Here is a 20,332-nt window from a genome sequence, read left to right on the forward strand (position 1 = left end):
ATCTAAACCCTTTCTTGTTTGGTCTTCTCTGACATCACCACCCTGTGAGAGCTGAAGTAAGTGACACAACTGACCTAAAAAGAGGGAAACCAAGTAGGACAAGAGACTAGCAAAGAAAGAAAAGGTGAGTGGAGGTTGCTAATTTCTGAGCGGGGACTTGGGACACAGAACGCAGAAAGGGTCACCGTGGGCGCTAAAACAAAGTGAGATATTCACCATCACCTTCATCATCTTTCTCCCTTCTTCCTTTAAGGGCCTGACGGTATTCAAGGAAAAACTACAGGGTAATGGCCACTCGAGAGACGGCGGGAGCCGGCCCCGAGGCTTCGACAAGGGCGAGCACTCCCTGCGGCGCGGCCTCCACCAAGTTGGCGGCGGCAGCGGCGGCGCTGGGGTGTCGGCGGAACCCGTGCGCGAGGCCGCTGTTGCAGCTCGGCGCGGGGCCGCTGGGGGGCGGACGCGTGTGCGCGTGCGTGACGGCCCTTCCGGCCCGGGCAGAGGCGAAGCAGCTTCTGGATGTGCGGGAACTTGACGTGTGGATCCCTTGGCGACTCCAGTCGTGTAACCGTGCGGGATACCTTGTAGGCGGGTTGAAGCCTGGCCGCGGCCTCCACCCGCCGCTGGCGCTAGGAGGAGAGCGGGAACCCCCTGGGCTGGGTGTCCTCAGCTTGGCCCTCAGCCAGCGGCGCTGAAAAAGATACGGGGGATAGGGGTTGGTGGGGAGATGCAGGCGAAGTAGGTTTCTCTACAGATCCAGCGCCTTTAAACCCTGCGCACACTTTTTTAAAAATGAAGAAATTAAGGCTTAAGGAACTAGAGAGTCGCCTGCAACAAGTGGATGGATTCGAAAAGCCCAAGCTCCTTCTAGAACAGTATCCAACCAGGCCGCACATTGCAGGTAGGGCGGCTGCTGATCACGCCCTTGTTTTGCGGGTTAGGCCTGTCTACTCTTTCTTATAACGAAAATAAGACAGTTATTTGGATACAAGAATGTCTAGAGTAATTTCGCTCTAAGATTTCACGTTGCGTGGGAGAGAACTTCCTTAACACTGCAGCTGAAAACGTCCCACACACAGGACACGCTGTCGTTTTACTGTTTGGTTTTCTGCATACCCCTTAATACTGTTAGACATCTTTTTAATGTGTTTATTAATCTCATTTCACAATTAACTCCCTGAGGGCAAAAATGTGCTGGTTTGGTTCACACAATTCCCAGTATCTAGAGTTCCTTATACTACTTAGGAGCTCAGTAAATATTTGCTAAATTAGGATCAGTTTCCTAGTGCAACGAATTTGCCAGGGCAAGAATTCCTGCGCGCTATACTCTGCCCTAGAAATGAATACTAAAGTTGGTAGTAGAAAGACTTGAGTTTTAACAAATTCAAAATAGGTGCAATATTAAAAATGAGGATGCATTTCAGTTTTAACAAATGATCTGAGAATCAGTTGCTTAATAAAGATTGGTACTGGAAGTAAAAGAACACAGGAAAAACCATTATATTAATAAACATATTACCAAAGTCATTGAGAAAGTCTTTGGAAGATTAAGTTGTTGGGAACACCAGGGGAGGAATCCCCTTAACTTCAACATAGTTCTGTTTCTAAGCTGCTAAAGAAAGTCGGGGGAAAAAGGGTGTACCCGCACTTCATTCCAACATATTTGTCATAATTCCAATCAAAAGTTGCACAAAATTGTATCTGGGGTAAGACCAGTTTTCCCAGTGTAGATAATGATTTCTTTACTGTCTTCTGGCTGTAGTGAAATCGTTTTTTTCCCCCCAAATAAGAATCTGTTGTTTGAAACCCACTGTGTAAACATACACATAGTTGTGCTAGTTCTTTGAGATACTATCTCTAAAGACATTAACACCTGCAGCAGTAATCAACAGCACAGTCAGTCTGAGACATCCTGGTTATTGTGTGTTTTGATAAAACCTCTGGATCCTGGGGCATCAGTGATGGCCAGCAACCTTTGGTAGGTTCAGAGATAGGCAGGGAGGTGTCAGTGGATATTACTCATGCTTAACCTCCATATATTCCCCACCTTTGTGTATTTAAAAGATCCCTTTCCCATCTCAGCAGCCTCTGTTCTGCTCCTCAATAGTTCTCTTATCAAGTTTCATTAGTAGATATTGTTTCTGTAGATCATAAGTATATGTGTGTGAATATTTGTGTTTAAAGGCTATATTGTGGATGTAGGTCTTTTCCTTTCCTATTCTAGCTTAATACAGAATATTATGATGACTTGAACTTTCTTCTCCAGTTGAGGATTTGTGTAAAGAAAATTTAATTATATGTTATTATTTTTAAACCTGGAACATGAATTTGGGGGAGAACTTAATAATGCAAGAGGAGAAATTGTTTTATAAAGGGTCATTTGCACAAATTGGATTTTTGGTCATCCACTTGCCTACTTACTCCTTAATATATTTTTTGATCTTTCAGCATGTATGCTCTATACAATCCATAATACATATGATGACATTGAAAATAAAGTGGTTGCAGATCTAGGATGTGGCTGTGGAGTGCTTAGCATTGGAACTGCAATGCTAGGAGCAGGGTATGTGATCCACTATATTTCTATTTTAGTATGGGGTAGTTTTAATAAGAGTAAATAAAATCAACTGAATTATGAGACTCTACAGAACATGATGAGAGGAACAATAATCCAATACTGAGTACATTTTGAATGGGCAGAACATCAAAACAAACTTAAAAAAAACAAAAAATGGTAATAGCAGCAATTAGAAGCCTATATTTTAGATGAACCTGAGTTTCCAACCCCTGACAGTTTAGGAAATCATGCTGTTGAAAGGCATCACTCACTGTCACTTGGCCAGTTGGGTTAAAATGGTACATGGTTTTGGTTTTGTTGTTTTGATTTAGGATCTATAAGTATTTACTTTGTGTTTTATATTTATAGGTTGTGTGTTGGATTTGACATAGATGAAGATGCATTGGAAATATTTAATAGGAATGTAGAAGAGTTTGAGTTAACAAATGTAGATATGGTTCAATGTGATGTATGCTCATTATCTAACAGAATGCCCAAATCATTTGATACAGTAATTATGAATCCTCCTTTTGGGACCAAAAATAATAAAGGTTAGTAATAATAATCAGCTGTGCTGGTATCTTTGTAAAAAAGCAAGTTTTAAAAACCATTTTTTCATTGGATTGTTTGGTTAAGTGACTTTATCACTGTTCATTAAATAAACCAGTCTCTTACCTGTGTAATTATTACAATTTCAATCTCTGTTTAATGCATGACTAGAGAACTGAATTTTTCAATCTTTGTTTTCATAAATTTGTGCTAAGTGAACAAATTTATTCACTTATTATTTATTCTTCATCTGATTCCTAGAATGATTTACCTCTTTTGAAGATTTCTTATAAAGTGTTTTATACTTTTAAAACCTCTTTTTAATGCCTCAACATTCAAAGATTTCAGTAACAATGACTTATTGTGGCTATTTATTTTATCTGTTTTGTGGGCAAGGAGGGTAGGGAGTGAGCAACAAGAGGAAAAGACATGCACAGTTTAAAAAGCCCTCCCTCCACCAGCTCCCATCATTCTGATTACTACTTTACCTGTTCTCTTCTGCCCTCTTTGAAAGTTGTTAATTTGGAATATATTAAAATTTTTACTTTAGCCTCATTTAAATGAAACAGTATAATTCTGATTTTCTTCCATCAACCTTAAAAGATATTTAGACATCTTAGATATTTGTACCCTGTCTTGTTACAGAAAGAATTTGAAACAGCTATTTTGGAGTTTGAAAAAAAAAGTTTCCAAATCCCCAGTATTCCTTTAATCTTCTATTTTGATAACAGTTTTTTCTACTTTTAACAGGGACAGATATGGCATTTCTGAAGACTGCTTTGGAAATGGCAAGAACAGCAGTATATTCTCTACACAAATCCTCAACTAGAGAAGTAAGTTCAAATCATCATAATATTCTGTGTTATTTATTTTTAAATTCATGACAGTGTTTGAAGGATTTACTATCAGTACTAAATACCAAGGTATCTAATTCTCCTGAAATTTTTAAACATCTGGCACTTAGAAATTAAATTTTCTCCTTAACTAACTAGCATTTATGAGTAGCTTTATTTGTCAAAGATTTGTCCAGGCAGGAATTGTTAACAGGAAAGAGATTATATAATTCAGGAATAGAGAAGCATGGTGTGACTGTGGTTACAGTATGTCCTGGTTTGCTTGGGTAAGTCCTGGTTGATGCCTGTAATCCCAGTGTCTCTGTATGGCCTAGTGTACTTGAGAGAGGCAAGGACAGCCTGGTTTTTAAGAACACTGAGCCTAGGAAGCTAAACTAATCTGAGTTCAGAACTTATTTCTTCCATTATTTTTTATTGTCAGCACATGATACTTGAAGGTGCATAAGACATATTCTAGAAAATTGGGGGTGGGGTGGCACATTTTTTTAGTGTCAGTTTAACATAGTGATCAAGAACAGACTGTAGAGCCAGACTACCTAGGTTCAAATCTGCTTCACAGCTGTCTTCTCTTGGTCAAGGTTCATTTTGAGTTCATTCGAGTTCACTTTCATCACTTACCCTGTACTCACCTATACTCTTATAGCATAAGGAACTAAGAGTACTTTATACTTTGTAGGGTTGATGTGAGGATTAAATTAGTTACTGTTTACAAAGCACTTATAATAGTGTATAGCAATTGGTATGTTAGCAGTTATTTTTAAGTGATATATATATTAAGAGATTTTAAGGTTTTGTAGGAAAAACATTAATATAAATACAGTGTACTGGAATTCGGTTGGAAACAAATTATGACTATATGATAAGCTAATAAACTTTAAAATATATAAAATTTCATAGCTAAAAATATATATAGGCATACTTGCCCTTTATTGTGTGGGGCTTCCCCTGATGGCTCAGATGGTAAAGAATCCACCTGCAATGCGGGAGACCTGGGTTCGATCCCTGGGTTGAAAAGATACCCTGGAGGAGGGCATGGTAACCCAGCCCAGTATTCTTGCCTGGAGAATCTCCATGGACAGAGGAGCCTGGTGGGCTACAGTCCATGGGGTCGCAAAGTCAGACACGACTGAGCCACTAAGCATAGCACAGGATTGCACTGTGCAGATAATGCATTTTTGCAAGTTTAAGGTTTGTGACAACCTTGCATCAAGCAAGTCTGTCAGCACCATTTTCCTAACAGCATTTACTCACTTTGTCTATCTCATTTTGGTAATTCTTGCAATATTTCAAGCTTTTTATTGTATTTGTTATGGGTGTTGGTGCTCTTTGATATTACTGTTACAGTTGTTTTTGGCATTGTTTAGCAATAAAGTAATTTTTAATTAAAATATATACTTTCGGGGGACTTCCCTGGTGGTCCAGTGGTTGAGAATCTGTGCTTCCACTTCAGGGGGCATGGTTTGATCCATAGTCGGGTAACTAAGGTCCCACATGCTGTGAGTTCCAGCCCCCAAAAAAGTACTTTTTAAAGACATAATGCTATTGCACACCTAAAAGACTACAGTATAGTGGAAACAGAACTTTTATATGCACAGAAAACAAAAATTATTCAGGTTACTCTTGTGATATTCACTTTATTATTCTGGTCTGTTACCAAGCCTGTAATCTCTCTGAGGTATGCCTGAATACTGCTGAACAATTAGTAGTGATACATGTAGGTAAGCAGCAGAACACAATATAACTTTATTGGTAAATAAATCCCCATTCAGTTAAGTGAGACCAAACACCAGTAATTATTGCTATCTAAAAAGCCTGTGTTGAGGAGGTCCCCAAGACCATCCTCAGGTTTGATGATTCACAGGGAAGTCTAACAGGACTGAGCATATAGCCATACTCATGACTGTGATTTATTACAGCTAAAAGTTACAGAGTAAAATCAGCAAAAAGGAAAGGTGTATAGGTCACAGTCCAGGAGAAACCAGGTGTAAGCTTCCAGAGTTCTCTCGCAGTGGAGTCATATGGGATGCACTTATTTTTTCCAGCAAAGAATTTTTGTGACAAGGCATGTGAAATGTTAACCAAGGAAGGTCACTGGAGACCTGATGCCAAGCGTTTTTACTGGGGACTGATCACATATCACCCCCTTGCCTGGCACATACCCAAATTGCAGACTCCCAGCAGCAAAACAGGTATTCAGCATAAACAGTTTAAGTACAGTAACCCACTCTTATTAAAGAATGGGGAGTGAAAACTCTCTCAAAAATCTAACTTTCCATACTCCAGCCAAAGGCCAGACTAATATGTAGACCTTTCCAAGGATAAGCAGTCAGGACTGCTGTGAATTCTTCTGCACAGCCTGGCATAGGTCTTATATTACTCATACATAGTTCATGCAAACCAAGTAAAATATGCCAATAAAGAGTGCAGTTAAGCAGCAAAGCCTAATAACTTGAATAAATTCCTTTAGTCACATTACCAGGGAATGCCTGTCTTCATTGTTTGGTATTGCCATGTTCCACCACCAGGAGGCAGCAGTATCAGCATTGTCTTGGCTGGCCTAATAGAATTTTAAGCAAATATCTCTTGGAGTTGGTGATGGACAAGGAAGCCTGGCGTGCTGCAGTCCATCAGGTCGCAAAGAGTTGGACATGACTGAGTGACTGAACTGAACTGAAGCAAATATTTACTTAAGTACAGTTTTCTATTTTAGCAATGCAGAAGTATTTCCATTAGCAGAGTAACTAGTTTGAGAAATTAATCTGGTGTGTGTTGTGCATATTGTGAAGATGTGATGAACTTCTAATATTAAACAGTCCTTAGATTATGCTGTAGATACATCTGCTATAAGCCTTGTGATAATTTTGCTTAAGCATTCTATTGTAACTAGTAACATTATCACTGACGCTTATTTCAGACAGACCCCTTAACTATAGACCCTTGTCTCTTTTAAGTACTTGGCCCTCTATTCATAATACAGGTGCATTTGATACAACTTTTTGATAGAAAATTTGATATAAAGCATGTCCTGGCAGACTTATACAATTTACTGAAAACTTCTACTGGCACCCAAGGTATTTGTTCTTTCCAGGCTCAGACAGAACCTTACATATCATCACAGTGACTCCAGTATGCTGCTGCTGCTAAGTTGCTTCAGTCGTGTCTGACTCTGTGCGACCCCATAGACGGCAGCCCACTAGGCTCCTCTGTCCCTGGGATTCTCCAATAAGCTAGACGACTCTAAAAGTTGTTGCCTTATCTTCTTTCATTAGGCATTATGAGAACTTAAGTTCTTGGCTCATAGTTAAATATGTGAACCTCAAATTTAGGGAGATGTAAATAGCTAAAACCAGCATTTAGCACTTGTTTTTTGTGCCACCACAGTTCAAAGCACTTTTCACCAGTCTAACAATTTGATGAGATACCATTACTATCTTCATTTAACAGATGAGGGAACTGAGGCACAGAAAGCACGATTTGCTCAGGGTTACATAGCTAATAGAGCTTCAGTTCAAATGCAGGGTGTGATTCCAGAAACTATGTCCTTAACCTCTCTACCATACTGCCACTGAATTGCCCTTGGACACAGATCTCTGCTGGTTTCTGGGAGAGCTGTGTATTTATCTTTAATATTTTTATGCACATCAAAGTCCATCAAGCGACTTCTGAAATAACAGCTTTGTTACTTATATAGTTTAGTTCAGATTATTAAATGGCTTGGCTTCTTACTAAAATATTATCCATCCAGTTGAAAAAAATTTTAAAGGTCTAAATTCTAATGAAATTTTAAAAGCTTGAAAACTTACAATCAAGTATTAGTAAAAAGCAATTTTTTGAAAACTGTTTTAAGACCAACTCACATTAACATGTTTATGTTCAGCATATTCAAAAGAAAGCTGCAGAGTGGAAGGTCAAGATAGATATTATTGCAGGTAAGACAATTTTTAAGTTTCTCACAAAACAAATTTCAACCATAATTATCTATGTTTGGTAATGGGTTGGAAATGGAGTAAAGGCAGGGTATCAGTGTTTGCTCAAGATTATCCCAATTTATGCATTTTACTGAGAACTTTTAAGCGATCTAAGAGCTTGGGCTTAAGAGTTTGTCAGGTCTTCATTTGAAATCCATTCCTGAAACATACCACCAGACTATGCTTGGATTACTTTTCAATTTTCTAATTGTTCCTGAAGTCAAATAACATGAAGCTTTTTCTTTTAGTGGGGGACAGAATATAATCATCCACACTATGTAAATCATGTTTGATACATTTTTATTAGTAAATTGCATAATACTCACAGACATCAAAATGGCAAAAGCATATAACTAGAAGCTGACTATAACCCAGGTAATTCTGAAAAGTCTGAAATAAGAGTATACAATAAGGGGGAATTTTTGTGGTTTTTTTTGGACTGGATTTAACAACATAACTAGAAATGTCACCTTCATAACAATTAGTAATGTGTCCAAGTCTGTATTCCTATTCAGTACTGTCATTCCTTTCTTAGTTTAAGATATAATATGCAACGTGGAGACCTCAGAACAGTTCCAATAGTAGTATACCAAGTCAGAGACTTGCTACTCCAAGTGTGGTTGTCAAGTATGGACCATCAGCATTGACATCCCTTGGGAGCTTGTCAGACTTGCAGAATTCAGGCTCCACCCAGACATACTGAATTACAATCTGCATTTGAACAGGATTTGACTTGAAGGTGATTTGTTTGTGCATTAAAATTTGAGAGCTGTGATTTAGAGAGAATGCTTAGTAGGAAGATAATTAGCTACTGACTACTGTTACTAAAATCCAAACCAGAAATTTTTAAGATAATCATGGTTATTATGAAATTGGTAGCTATTGATTATTTAGGAAATTACAAATAGGAAGGTACTACCATATTTAAGTCAAGCGTGGTAAATGTTTAGAAGTACAATTTTCATCCTTAGGTGGCTTTTGTTTTATAGAGCTGCGATACGACCTGCCAGCATCATACAAGTTTCATAAAAAAAAATCAGTAAGTCTCTTGATTCTGGTTTATCCACATTCAGTACTGAAAAACTTCACAATAAGTAATTATTTCTAATGCTATCAAGTTGCTTGAGTAAATACAGAAAGCCAGCCTAGAAGATAAATATTTAACTACAGAATGGGCCTATGATCACAACAGCCAATATGCTGGTTTAACATGAATTCTTTCTCCAATACTTTGGGCACAAAAATAAAAAAAAAATAAACTAAGTTTATTTTTATGCAGTATACATTTTATTACTTTGTACTAATGCATTCATATTACAAAGGCAACTTAATGGAAGAATGTTTCTTTTGATATTTGAATAATCCAAAAGAACACAAACAGAACTGCACATTAAAAAACTCATTTCGATAACAGAAGACAAGTTCAACAATAACAACAACAAATCTTCCTTTCTTACAGGTAGACATCGAAGTGGATTTAATTCGGTTTTCTTTATAACAGCCTCCAAAGACAAAAGCAGCTTAAAATCTAATTAAAATGAATAAAAAATTTGTTTATTAAACTACTGGTCTTCGGCACCATTTTCTGTTTTCTGTTGTTTTGATGGAGGTTCTTCTTCGTCTCTTTCTTCTCGTGCTCTTTTTACTGCTCCTATACAATAAGAACTTTCATTAAGGGCACTGAAAGCATTACTCTTGAGCATAATTATCAAAAATAATTTTGTTTAAAAAGATTAGCAATAACTTCCCTAGTGAGGAAAGGCTTTTCCTTTAGTACAGACCTGCTCTCTAAATTTAGCTTCCAAATATTTTTGTTTGCCACATGTAATACCACCATAACCAGGGTCAATCACAATCTGAGAATATCACTTACACAAAACCACACTGCTGTTCTCGCCCAAATAATTTTTCATCAAAGTACCAAAGGACTTAGAAAAACTTACCAGATGCACCGTTTGCATCACGTTCATCATCACTATCAAATTTAGTTTTCTTGCCCTGAAACTGTACTCTTCCTTTAGCAGACCCAGCCTGGGCAGCTTTATTTCCCTTTCCTTTTCCTTTAAATCTGCGACCTGTAGCGACATAATTAAGAAATCATCACTCTTTTAAATCTCTTGTCGATGTCTTTTAACACCAATTATAAATTTTTAACCAAGTAAATGAGTTAAATTGTAAAAGAAAATCAGAACTAATGACCTTTTGACTTCCATTTGTTTAGAGATTCTTGTTGATCTTCTATTATTTTTTTCAGTGCTTCTTTTTCCACATCTCCTTCTAATACTTCCCAGGTGACGTCTTTGTTCCTTAGTTGTAGGTTACCATTATTGGCCTCTTTTGCTTTATCCAGTGCTTCCTTAGCTTTTTCTTTAAAAAGAATTATTCCCTACACCAAAGACAGAAAACAAAAGCCAGGGAATTCTACTGAACATCAGACATCAGGAAGGAAGTTATTAAAAAGCTTGCAGTCACTAATTTCCAATAGTTATTCACAGCACAATCTCAAAAATATCAATCAGACATCATGTCTAGTTATAACAGTAATAAAACAATTGCTTTCTTCTTTAATGTCATCTTAAGATAAGTTTCTATGGGTTTTTTAATTGATTGGTAAAAAGCATATGAATATTCCCCAAACCTCTTTGGCTCCTCTGACAAAGTGTATCCATTTTATTTCACCATGATTTGAGAAAAGGGTGTGCAAATCTTCTCTACACGTCTGATCATCTAAGTCTCCTGAAAATTTCAGCAAGCAGCCAATCTTTTCTTCTAGAGATTTCTGTAAAAATATACAAGGCAATACAAAGTTTCTTAAAGCAATCACAAACCAGAAATGGCATGTACCACTCTCTACATATATAAGCTAAAATGTTTTGAAGTAGTTTAAGTAGTTGGTGTGTTTTCCTTTATCATCCTTTGTTTTACATGGCTTCTGATTTTAACTTACTTTAACTTCTCCAGCAAGTCATCATTAGTATATAAATCTTATTGCTCTGTATAGTAGTAATTTTAGGCAATATTTGGCTAGTACTTCAGTGCATTGACAACTGCAGACTTGCTTACATATTTTCTTTAAAAAGTCCCCAGAGCTTTTTGTTCTAACTTTGAATTACAGATTTCTTAAGAGACTAGTAATATATACTTACCATTTCAGCACTTTCTGCTAGCTTTTGTTTTTCTTCTTGCTCTCTACAAATAAAAATATCATTAGAACATTTCCATCTACTTTATGCATAAGAAAATTAAACCCTGATAAAGTTAACCTTAATCATGATTACTAAACTACTAAATGGTACAGTGATCTATTCTCTAACCACACCAAAAGCTCAGATTTTACCATCAAGCCTAATTTTAAGTTTCACATACAAAACAAAAGCCAGTCCTTGCGTTTTCTGACTCTCTGATGCTAGAGTGCAACAGAATGTGGCCCTAGGATTATCAAGGCAGCTTAGGACCTCAATATTTCATAAGCAGAAGAAAGGTCTATTGCTACTCATATTTCAGAGCTCATCATCAGCTTCACCTCCCAGAACCAATAACTTTACCTTTGTCAAAGCTTTAAGGAACTAAAATGTGATTAGCTCAACGTACTTACTGTTTAGCTCTTAATTTAGCTTCCATTTTATTTTGCTTTCTTTCTTCAATTTTTTTGGTGAGGTAATCTTCCCTAAGGACACACAATGTAAAGGCTAAGTTCATGAGAACTTTTGAAGACTGAAAGTTAAATTGAATGATTTAAGATATCACATAAGAATAAATGTTACATTTTCTATCAACATAATTACCTATAAATTCAAAATACACTAAGGAAGTTACTCTTATTTTTAAAATAACAGTTTTACTAAGAAGTAATTCACAGGCCATAAAATTCACCCTTTTAAAGTACATAATTCAATGACTTTCAGTATAACACTGATAGCATGATTTATCACTATGCATCTCTAGGTCCGTCAGGTTTATTTTAAGTACTTAGTATTTAGAAGACTGTACAATGCAGAAGTAGGAGATTATGGACCTGCAATTCACTTTAACATGAAAATGTCCAGTCTGTGCTAGTTTTTAGACACAAAGGGCGATACACAAGAATGTGATTCAAATCGCTATTTATTAGTCCTCTATACTATATGAAAACACAGGCATATAGACTGTGAGAAATACAATTAGATAATGATTGTACAGTGATCTATTCTCTAACCACACCAAAAGCTCAGATTTTACCATCAAGCCTAATTGTAAGTTTCACATACAAAACAAGTACTGAAACTTAACCTTCTTTATTCATTGCTAGCAGTGAAAAGGTCCTAATAAACCCTTACAGTCAAAGGACTAATAGTACCACTAAAAGAGCTTTAAATATTTCTCAAAGAATGCCTAAAAGGATACTGAAAAATACTGGTCTTACTTAACCCCAGCGTTTTAATTCTAGATAACTAAGTGCCCGCCTCTCAAAAAAGTCAGCAAACAGACTTACTTGAAAAGTATTAGCAGGTCTGTGTCTTTGTACTTCTGGCCAGGGGTCTCGACAAACTTTTTAGCTGATTCAATACTATCAAATACAGCAAATATTGAACCCTTTGAAAAAAGGAAGAAAAAAAAATTTTTTTAAGTTACATCCCAGGTAATTTTCAACCAGAAAAAGTAACAACATACAAGCATACCTTAAACGCTTTGTGCAACGTTCTTCTCATCTGAATATTTAGCACTTGACCTTTATCTTCCAACCATTCTTTTATGTCATCAAGAGCTGCATCAGTTGGGAAGCCTTTCTATGAAAAGAAGAAACACACAAATGGCATCTCAAGTAAACAATGTCTCAGAAATTCTGATTTACTGTGTCTTGAAATGAAGCCAGGATATACATATTATCTTTCTGTCTCTTAAATGTTTAATAGCTCTAGTTAAAAGCTGTTGTTGACCAGTGCAATAGAAGTGACCCGTTTATCTGGGATCCACTTCAAAATAATCCAGGTAGGGCAAAGATAAAGCAATATTAATCATGCTAAAAACTGTTGAAGAGGATAGTGGTACATTTTATATATTCAATCTACTTTTGTATGTCTGAATTTTTGCAGTATAAAAAATCTACTTAAAAATTAACATTATAAAAAAATTAATGTTGAAGAAAATAGCTATCAAGTTTAACTATTGATAAATAACAGCCAATATGCACTTGATGCTTACAGTATGTCAAAGATTCTGTCCCATGTTATATGGTTTTTTTGTCATTTAATTCTAACAACAGTTCTATAAGGTAAAAAATATTATCCCCACGTAGGAAGATAAGGCTAGTAAGGTTAAGAACATTGACCAGAAATATACAGCAAGTGGTGAAGCTATGATTCCTGAGTCCTTATTCTGATCCAGTAAGAATCCATGTTATTTCTACATAACTTTTAAGATACAATTAAAGGCCCACTTACAATATAAACAGATCTGTTTTTTACATCATTTTTATACTCATCAGTCACTTCAGGGAGGGGTTTGCTGGGAGATCTTCTAATTTTAGTTTTATCTTCACTTATTTCCATGAGTTCTGCCTTTGATTTGCTCAGGGCCTCTACTATTACATTAAAGTCTGTCGTTAAACGGTTTAACCTAAAAAAATATAAAAGCATTGTAAGATTTAGAAAAAGCCCTTGCTGTTAACAGAAAATCTAATAACTTAAAAATGTTTTTACCTATTAAACTTTATCATTATCTCCAAAGGAACCCAGCCTTCATCCAGTTTGATCTGTTCCTTTAAAAATTTGTCCCGTGGCAAATTGAAGTCTCCAAAATAATACTGCAAGATAAGTACAATATACTGCAGAGCACTGTAGAATATCAACTCTAATCCTGGAGTTTTTAAAAATTACCATTACATCACCAAGGTCTAGGCTTTAAAAGTAGCAATATGTGTCAAAAGTTAACTGGCAATAAACATTTTCCCTTAAATACACTTTAATAAAATACTTATAATGCAACTTAATAAAAATATAAAACTAAAAATGACTATTGAAAGAATGTAATTAGCAGACATGATAATAGAAAGCCTTAAAAAAATTTAAGGATTTAACAGATGAAAAGCCTCATTTCAGTGTGGAAAGAAGAGACTATTATAAAAACTGGAATAAACTTGTTAAACACTCTAATTTTAATTGTTTTTAAATTAGAAAAATCTACTGTTCTCTACATCATGTGAAACAGCTTTTAAAAAAATTACTTTAGCTTTTTGTTTCAGCTGCTGGACAAGGCAACTATATTCCAGCACATCTTTTTAACCTAATGAAACCTTCTTAACCTTCTTAGCCAACCAAAAGAAAAATAACTAACTTATGTGTAAAAATGTAAAGGAAAAGCTTATGATTATATAACAGGGAATTTGAATCATCAAATAAATTATCTTACAAAAATCAAACTTACTTTCAAAACACTTTTGTACTTGTGAAAAGGAAAAACTCATGCTGAAATACAAAATCTGTAGGCTTGTATAATGAATTAAGAGCATTCTTACACATGAAACAAATGGTTCAAATATTTTACACATAATTCAATTTTCAAAAAATATGTTGGAAACATGTGACTAGTGTGGCCAACAGACTGTAAACAGAAGAGGTAACCAGGTGCATCTTCTGAACTGTGCAATTAAGAGCCTCTATCGCAGGCTTCCCTGGTGGCTCAGTGTAAAGACTCCACCTGTCAATGCAGGAGACACAGGTTCGATCCCTAATACGGGAATATCCCACATGCTGCAGGGTAACTAAGCCCATTGAGTCCCAACTATTGAGCTTGTGCTCTAGAGCCTGGGAGCTGCAACCGTTGAGTCCATGTGCCACAACTATTGAAACCCAAGCACCCTAGGGCTGTGTTCTGCAACAAAAGAAACCACCACAATAAGAAGCCTGCACACCACAACCAGAGAGTAGCTCCTGCTCTCCACAGCTAGAGAAAAGCCTGTGCAGGAATGAAGACCAGCACAGCCAAAAATAAATAAAATATTTTTTAAGAAGAAAAAAAATAGAAAAATCTAAAAGTTTATTAAATTTCCTGTGTTATTTTAAATTTCCCATGTTACAACTTTACTAATTTCTTTACAATTGTGAAGAAAAATTACAAATTATTCTGTGTTCAATATTTAGAGGATATAAAAAGTTTATCAAAACTTATAATTGAAAGCAATGAAAAACATTTTCACCTAACAAGTTCGCCAAAAATTCTAAAAACAAGAATACTTACTATTGGCTTGAACACAGAGAAATGGTCATGCAGGTAGAGTATTAACCACCAGTAAATATCAAATATCAAAAGTTCTTAAGAAAAATCATGTATACCCTTGAGACAGAAATCAGTAAACATGTTTAGTAGTATTTATGTTATACAGATACTCATCACAGAACTATTACAGTTAAAAAATTGGAAATGTCCTACATATCAAATAGTAAATGGTATAAATTATTGGTGATATGAAACTACTACCCCAAAATGCATCTTATTTTTGGTGGGAGGGAAAGGGAAAAAAATTATGTTATCATGAGTACTGACCAATGTGTGAAAGGGTATTCATCAGTCTTTTAACCTTGACTACCTCAAGAGCATGAGATTTGAGAAGGGGTAGGTCGTGGAAGGGACATTATTGACTTTTTCCACATATATTTTTGTATTATTCCAAATACTGATCATAGAATAATTTATAATTTTTCTTCACAATTATAAAGAAATTAGTAAAAAAAAAAAAGTTGTAACACAGGAAATTTAAAATAACAGAGAAGTGCAACTTGTTACAATACCTAAATTAAAAAAAAAGTTTAAGAGAACTTTGAAAACAGACACTTAAAAGTTACGATGACTGAGAAGACCTAATTGAGTACAAAAACTATCAGGACCTTCAGAATAAAGTTCTATTTAACAGGGAAGGTATTTTACAAAGAATTTTTAAATTATCCTTCTATGTGCTATGCATTATTCCAAAATGTTTGACATTTTATGAACTACTGTAAACCTCACAACCATCTTATGAGGTACTAATTCTATCCTCATTTTATAGACCAGGAAACAAAAGCAGTAAAGAAGTAAAGTTATACTGGTCTATAGTGTTACCTTTTGAAATGTCTTTGTCCTTGGGTTTTAGAAACTGGCTCCACCAATATAAAACTGTACACTACTGTACATCTATCTTAACTCCAAGAATCAAAAACAAACCAAAATGTTAGACAGGTCAATATATCAAAATTAAATGCTCTATCTTTGTTTTAAGGTCCTAAATCTCCTCTCAAAGAGTCTGTTTTCACACTGTAATACCACAAGAATCATACCTCAATTTGATGACAGATTTTGGCCTCCAGAGCGGCCATTTTTTCATTATCACCATTTTCAGCCATTCTGGCTATCTGCAAAATTTTCCAAATTGGCATAAAAGTTATTTACCTTTTACATAGAACTCAAGACATTTAAAAGAATGTTTTAATTATCAATATCCCACTATTTTCCTAAATAAAAAACAATTTCACAGGTTCAATTTCTCTACTCAATTTTCTAATTTCAACAAAAGAAAAATTTTGAACTAAGTGATGAAAAACTATCAACAATCCTCACTTCTTTCAGTAAATCATTGTTCCATCCTCTATAACAAAGTGAGTGGGTCATCTTCATTTAGCTGATCCAGAAAGCTCTGAGGGGAAAAAACTCCATGCATTTAAGCATATCAGTTGTTAATATCATGGATCTCAGTCTTGTTTGGTGTGAACTGAATTTCTTAAAATCAGCCACAGTTGATTTACCAAAAACAAGACTATGTTATCAAAACTTTTGGGTGAAACAAAATTTTAAAAATATTACACAGTGTTAAATAAATAAATGCTAATATTAAGGAATATATGAAAATGATCATTTGAGAACCTGAGAACACTAAAACAACATTAAACTGGAGTATGCCTACTATTTGGGCTTCTCAGGCGGCGCTAGTGGTAAAGAACCCGCCTACCAATGCAGAAGACACAGAGAAGGGTTCCATCCCTGGGTCGGGAAGAAGCCCTGGAGGGCATGGCAACCCACTCCAGTATTCTTGCCTAGAGAATCCCATGGGCAGAGCAGCTTTCTGGGCTCTGTCGCAGAAGTCGGACATGACTGAAGCTGACTGAGCATGCACATACACATGCCTACTAACATTGGTTAACCTTACAGCCACATTCCTGTTTCACATCCCTCACAGTAACATTGCAAGAAAATCATAAGTCTGTGAAGTTGGTTTGCTAGGACTAACAGTCTCCTGACTTCAAATTATTTGCTTCTAGTTCTCCATTAAGCCATCAAAACACACTGTATATTTATAAGAATTCATCAAGGCTATCTGCCATTAGTTAACTCTAATGATACACTTCTTGGAGGCAACCCTTTATAACTTGTAATTACTATGCAATAACATGGATGCACACTGGAATCTCTCCTATGGTGCAACACCTTACTAACAAAATTTGGTCAATCTTACGCAATGGTTTTTTCACCAGGATTCCTAAGTTATTACCGTGATCTGTTGTTGTTTAGTAGCTTAGTCGTATCCGACTCTTTTGCGATCCCACGGACTGCAGCCTACCAGGCTCCTCTGTCCACGGAAATTCCCAGGCAAGAATACTGGAGTGGGTTTCTATTTCCTTGTCCAGGGGATCTTCCAGACTCAGGGATCGAACCAGCGTCTCCTGCACTGGCAGGCGAGTTCTTTACCACTGAGACACAGGGAAGCCCTACTGTACTCCAGAGCCTTCTATAAAGGAAAGGGTGAAATAAAAGAACTATTTAGTCCCTGTAATACTTCTTTGGCCTACTCAAAACTGGAACTTCGTTTCATGAGATACACTCTTAGAATGTACAACTGAAATATTACCCACGTTTCTCAATTTCGCTCAGAAGCCCTGATGTGAGTGAATAATGACCGTTAAAACCCAAGAGAGTGACGCCAGGAGAAAACCTGCGGCCCCGATTCCCTGACCCCAGTCCGTCTCGTATGATCCAAGAAACCCTTCTGCGTTTAACCCACGTCAACCTCCCCAGAATCTTATACAGCCCAACCGAAACATTCGTTTTCGGCGACACTGCAAAACGGTGAAGGTACGAAACCTTAAAGACGCAGTGAGGATGCAGGCAGCCTGAGTCCAAATAATCCGCCACAGTCCGTCCCAAAGCAACCAATTGGTCGCCTGGGCCCCAGCCACGTGCGAGGAAATCCTCACTCCCCCGAAGAAGGCAGGATCGGCTCCCCACCTCGCAGCGGCCCGCGCCCCTTAGCTCCCAGCGCAGCTTGCCACATACGGCTGCGGCCCACGCGGCGCTCTCCCGGAATGCGAGGAAGGCGAGGAGCGGACGCACCCAGCGTGAGGCAGCAATGAAAGGGACGCGCCGTCGCGCACCACGCAAAACAGACCCTTTTGTACTTTCTTCTCTTTAGCCACGTAGAGTTGCTCACCTTGCAGTTCCTGGCCCCACAGAGACGTGGCACACGATCCCCAGCAGCGTCTACACTCCTCTGAGTCGCCGGCTTGCCCACCGCGCGTAAAGAAGATGGGGGCCGTCCCGGCAACCCTCGCGGTTAAAGTGGGCGGGGCTTCGGCGCACCAGAGCCGGCTCCGCCCTGTGAGCATGCGCCTCGGCTGCAAGCTCTCAAGGTCTGAGATGTCCTGCGCCTTATTTCGGTGGGGTTGGGATACAATGTTCAGCAGCACTTTGGAAGTGTTAGGATTAAATATTTATTTTTAAGTATTTCTGGAGAGCATTTGTATTTCCAGTCCTTCCTTGGGCTCTCCATTCACATGAAGTGGTTGACTTTTTTCTGACTATACTTAAAAAAAAAAATTGTTTTGATTATCCGTAATAGTTAACCCGTTTTTTAAAAAATGACAAGTAAAAAATTTCATATTTTAAATGAAAAATTCATGGAATTTTAAATTTGAGAAAAAAATACAGTAGCGAGTTTAGGAGCTGGAACTCTTGAGATCCGACTGCCTGCGGTCAAATAGCAGCTCTCCAGTTTACAGGTTCTGTGACTTTGGGAAAGTTACTCAACCTCTCTATCCTTCATATGTAAAATGGGGCCAGTGATAACTATCTTACACTTTATATAGCTGTCGTGAGTATAAAACATGGTACAACATATACCTTTTGTCGGGAACTGTGCCTGGCATATAATAATAGGAGCAGCATGTATTAATCTAAAACAAAACACGTCGTTTAAAGAGACCGAAATGCCATCCATAGTAGTGCAGAAACTTACTGCTCTATTAGAGCGCCTGTTTTTTGAACCAGCTGCAAAGACTGTGGGATCTTAGTTCCCCCACCAGGGATTGAACTTGGTCCCTCAGTAGTGAAAGTCCCGCACCCTAACCAATGGACTGCCAGGGAATTCCCAAGAGCCCATTTCTATTAGTATACTTTTTGCACAATAATTTTAGTCACTTAAGGGAGTTTTTTCTTGTGGTGAAGCAAATCTTTCCAGCGTTTTCTTGAAAATTTAAAACATCTGGTGAAATAGTCTTTTAAGTGAGTTCAGAGTATTTTGGCAGTTCCAAAACAGATCAAATGAATTTATCTGGGGAAAAAAAATTTCAGTTATAGATTCAATCCAGACATTACATCAAGCCAATGAGAAAAAACTGAGTTATGCTGAGGTAATTTAAATTCAAATTAATCATGTTCACTTTTATCCACTCAACAAATATTTATCAAGTCTCTACTTTGTGCCAGACAAAATAAAAACAATTCACTTTATGATCAAGTTAGTGAGAATATTAGTATTTAATAGGACAAATTATATGCATGTCAGGGTAGCCTCACTCAGTGGTTCTGAATATTATTTACTCCATGCCTACTAATGTCCTGGGATGGAGCTTGGCAATGGGAATAAAAAGAAGACCCAGACTCTGCCTAGAGACAGTGACACCTGAGCAAATGTCCCTGCTCCTTTATGCCCCCACAATGTCTGGGTAAACTACAGATACAGTCTACTACCAGAAACCACACTTATTGCAGAAGATATATTTATTGCTCCCATCAGGCCCCTGGTCCTTTACTTCTTCCCTTTCTTCTTCCCTTTCTTCTTCTTTGTCTCTCTCTTCTAGGGGCCAAGCTCTATGCAGCTATCACCCTTCAGGGAAAATGGATTCCTGGCTGCACATGGGGTAAGTTCTTTTTTCAGATGAAGCACCAAAAAGGCTCTCTCATGCTGATATCCATTTCTCTCATGCTGATATCCAGTTCTCTCATACCATAACTGTATAGGATAATATATTAAAGACCATCTTTTTGAGTTTTACTAAGTAGACTTAGTAAAAATATTCTAGACAGTAACTTGGTAATAATATGTGCTAAAGTTTATGATATGCATAGTTGATGCCCCCAAAGTGTATTCTAGGGAAATTTTTACATATGTGCTTAAGAAGGTA

The 20,332-nt window shown here is 37.0% G+C and overlaps 2 protein-coding genes across 7 annotated transcripts; one reads left to right on the forward strand and one right to left on the reverse strand.

The window, feature by feature from the left end:
• The first annotated feature begins 474 nt into the window (after positions 1 to 474).
• On the forward strand, positions 475 to 9,487 carry METTL5 (methyltransferase 5, N6-adenosine). Of its 4 annotated transcripts, none has more exons than XM_043894274.1 (7): positions 475 to 898; positions 2,446 to 2,560; positions 2,924 to 3,105; positions 3,854 to 3,936; positions 7,835 to 7,886; positions 8,897 to 8,964; positions 9,385 to 9,487. In XM_043894274.1, the coding sequence occupies exons 1-7, from the start codon at positions 790 to 792 to the stop codon at positions 9,421 to 9,423; spliced, it is 648 nt and encodes a 215-aa protein (XP_043750209.1). In that variant the 5' UTR covers positions 475 to 789; the 3' UTR covers positions 9,424 to 9,487. The 4 variants fall into 4 exon arrangements, with proteins under 4 accessions (XP_043750209.1, XP_043750210.1, XP_043750207.1 ...); XM_043894275.1 differs by having other exon boundaries at positions 8,915 to 8,964; XM_043894272.1 differs by lacking the exon at positions 9,385 to 9,487 and having other exon boundaries at positions 8,897 to 9,242.
• On the reverse strand, positions 9,194 to 18,511 carry SSB (small RNA binding exonuclease protection factor La). 3 transcript variants are annotated; one of them, XM_043894271.1, is made up of 13 exons: positions 18,361 to 18,483; positions 17,494 to 17,661; positions 16,217 to 16,291; positions 13,604 to 13,707; positions 13,346 to 13,520; positions 12,584 to 12,691; positions 12,397 to 12,497; positions 11,521 to 11,592; positions 11,072 to 11,114; positions 10,564 to 10,704; positions 10,125 to 10,311; positions 9,869 to 10,000; positions 9,194 to 9,576 (listed from the first exon to the last, which is right to left on the reverse strand). In XM_043894271.1, the coding sequence occupies exons 3-13, from the start codon at positions 16,280 to 16,282 to the stop codon at positions 9,488 to 9,490; spliced, it is 1,218 nt and encodes a 405-aa protein (XP_043750206.1). In that variant the 5' UTR covers positions 16,283 to 16,291; positions 17,494 to 17,661; positions 18,361 to 18,483; the 3' UTR covers positions 9,194 to 9,487. The 3 variants fall into 3 exon arrangements, with proteins under 3 accessions (XP_043750206.1, XP_043750203.1, XP_043750205.1); XM_043894268.1 differs by lacking the exon at positions 17,494 to 17,661 and having other exon boundaries at positions 18,361 to 18,511; XM_043894270.1 differs by lacking the exons at positions 17,494 to 17,661; positions 18,361 to 18,483 and adding an exon at positions 17,425 to 17,480.
• Positions 18,512 to 20,332: the final 1,821 nt, after the last annotated feature.

Source organism: Cervus elaphus, chromosome 33 (genome assembly GCF_910594005.1).
Source record: "Cervus elaphus chromosome 33, mCerEla1.1, whole genome shotgun sequence".
Taxonomy (NCBI): domain Eukaryota; kingdom Metazoa; phylum Chordata; class Mammalia; order Artiodactyla; family Cervidae; genus Cervus; species Cervus elaphus.

Coding starts and splice junctions, on each gene's coding strand:
- METTL5 (XM_043894272.1), top strand. CDS start 790: ATGAAGAAATTAAGGCTTAAGGAACTAGAGAGTCGCCTGCAACAAGTG. Junction 3,106..3,853: donor TGGGACCAAAAATAATAAAG/GTTAGTAATAAT, acceptor TACTTTTAACAG/GGACAGATATGGCATTTCTG. Junction 7,887..8,896: donor CAAGATAGATATTATTGCAG/GTAAGACAATTT, acceptor TTTCATCCTTAG/GTGGCTTTTGTTTTATAGAG.
- SSB (XM_043894268.1), bottom strand. CDS start 16,282: ATGGCTGAAAATGGTGATAATGAAAAAATGGCCGCTCTGGAGGCCAAA. Junction 13,521..13,603: donor ATAATGATAAAGTTTAATAG/GTAAAAACATTT, acceptor ATATTTTTTTAG/GTTAAACCGTTTAACGACAG. Junction 11,115..11,520: donor GCTAAATTAAGAGCTAAACA/GTAAGTACGTTG, acceptor TTTTATTTGTAG/AGAGCAAGAAGAAAAACAAA.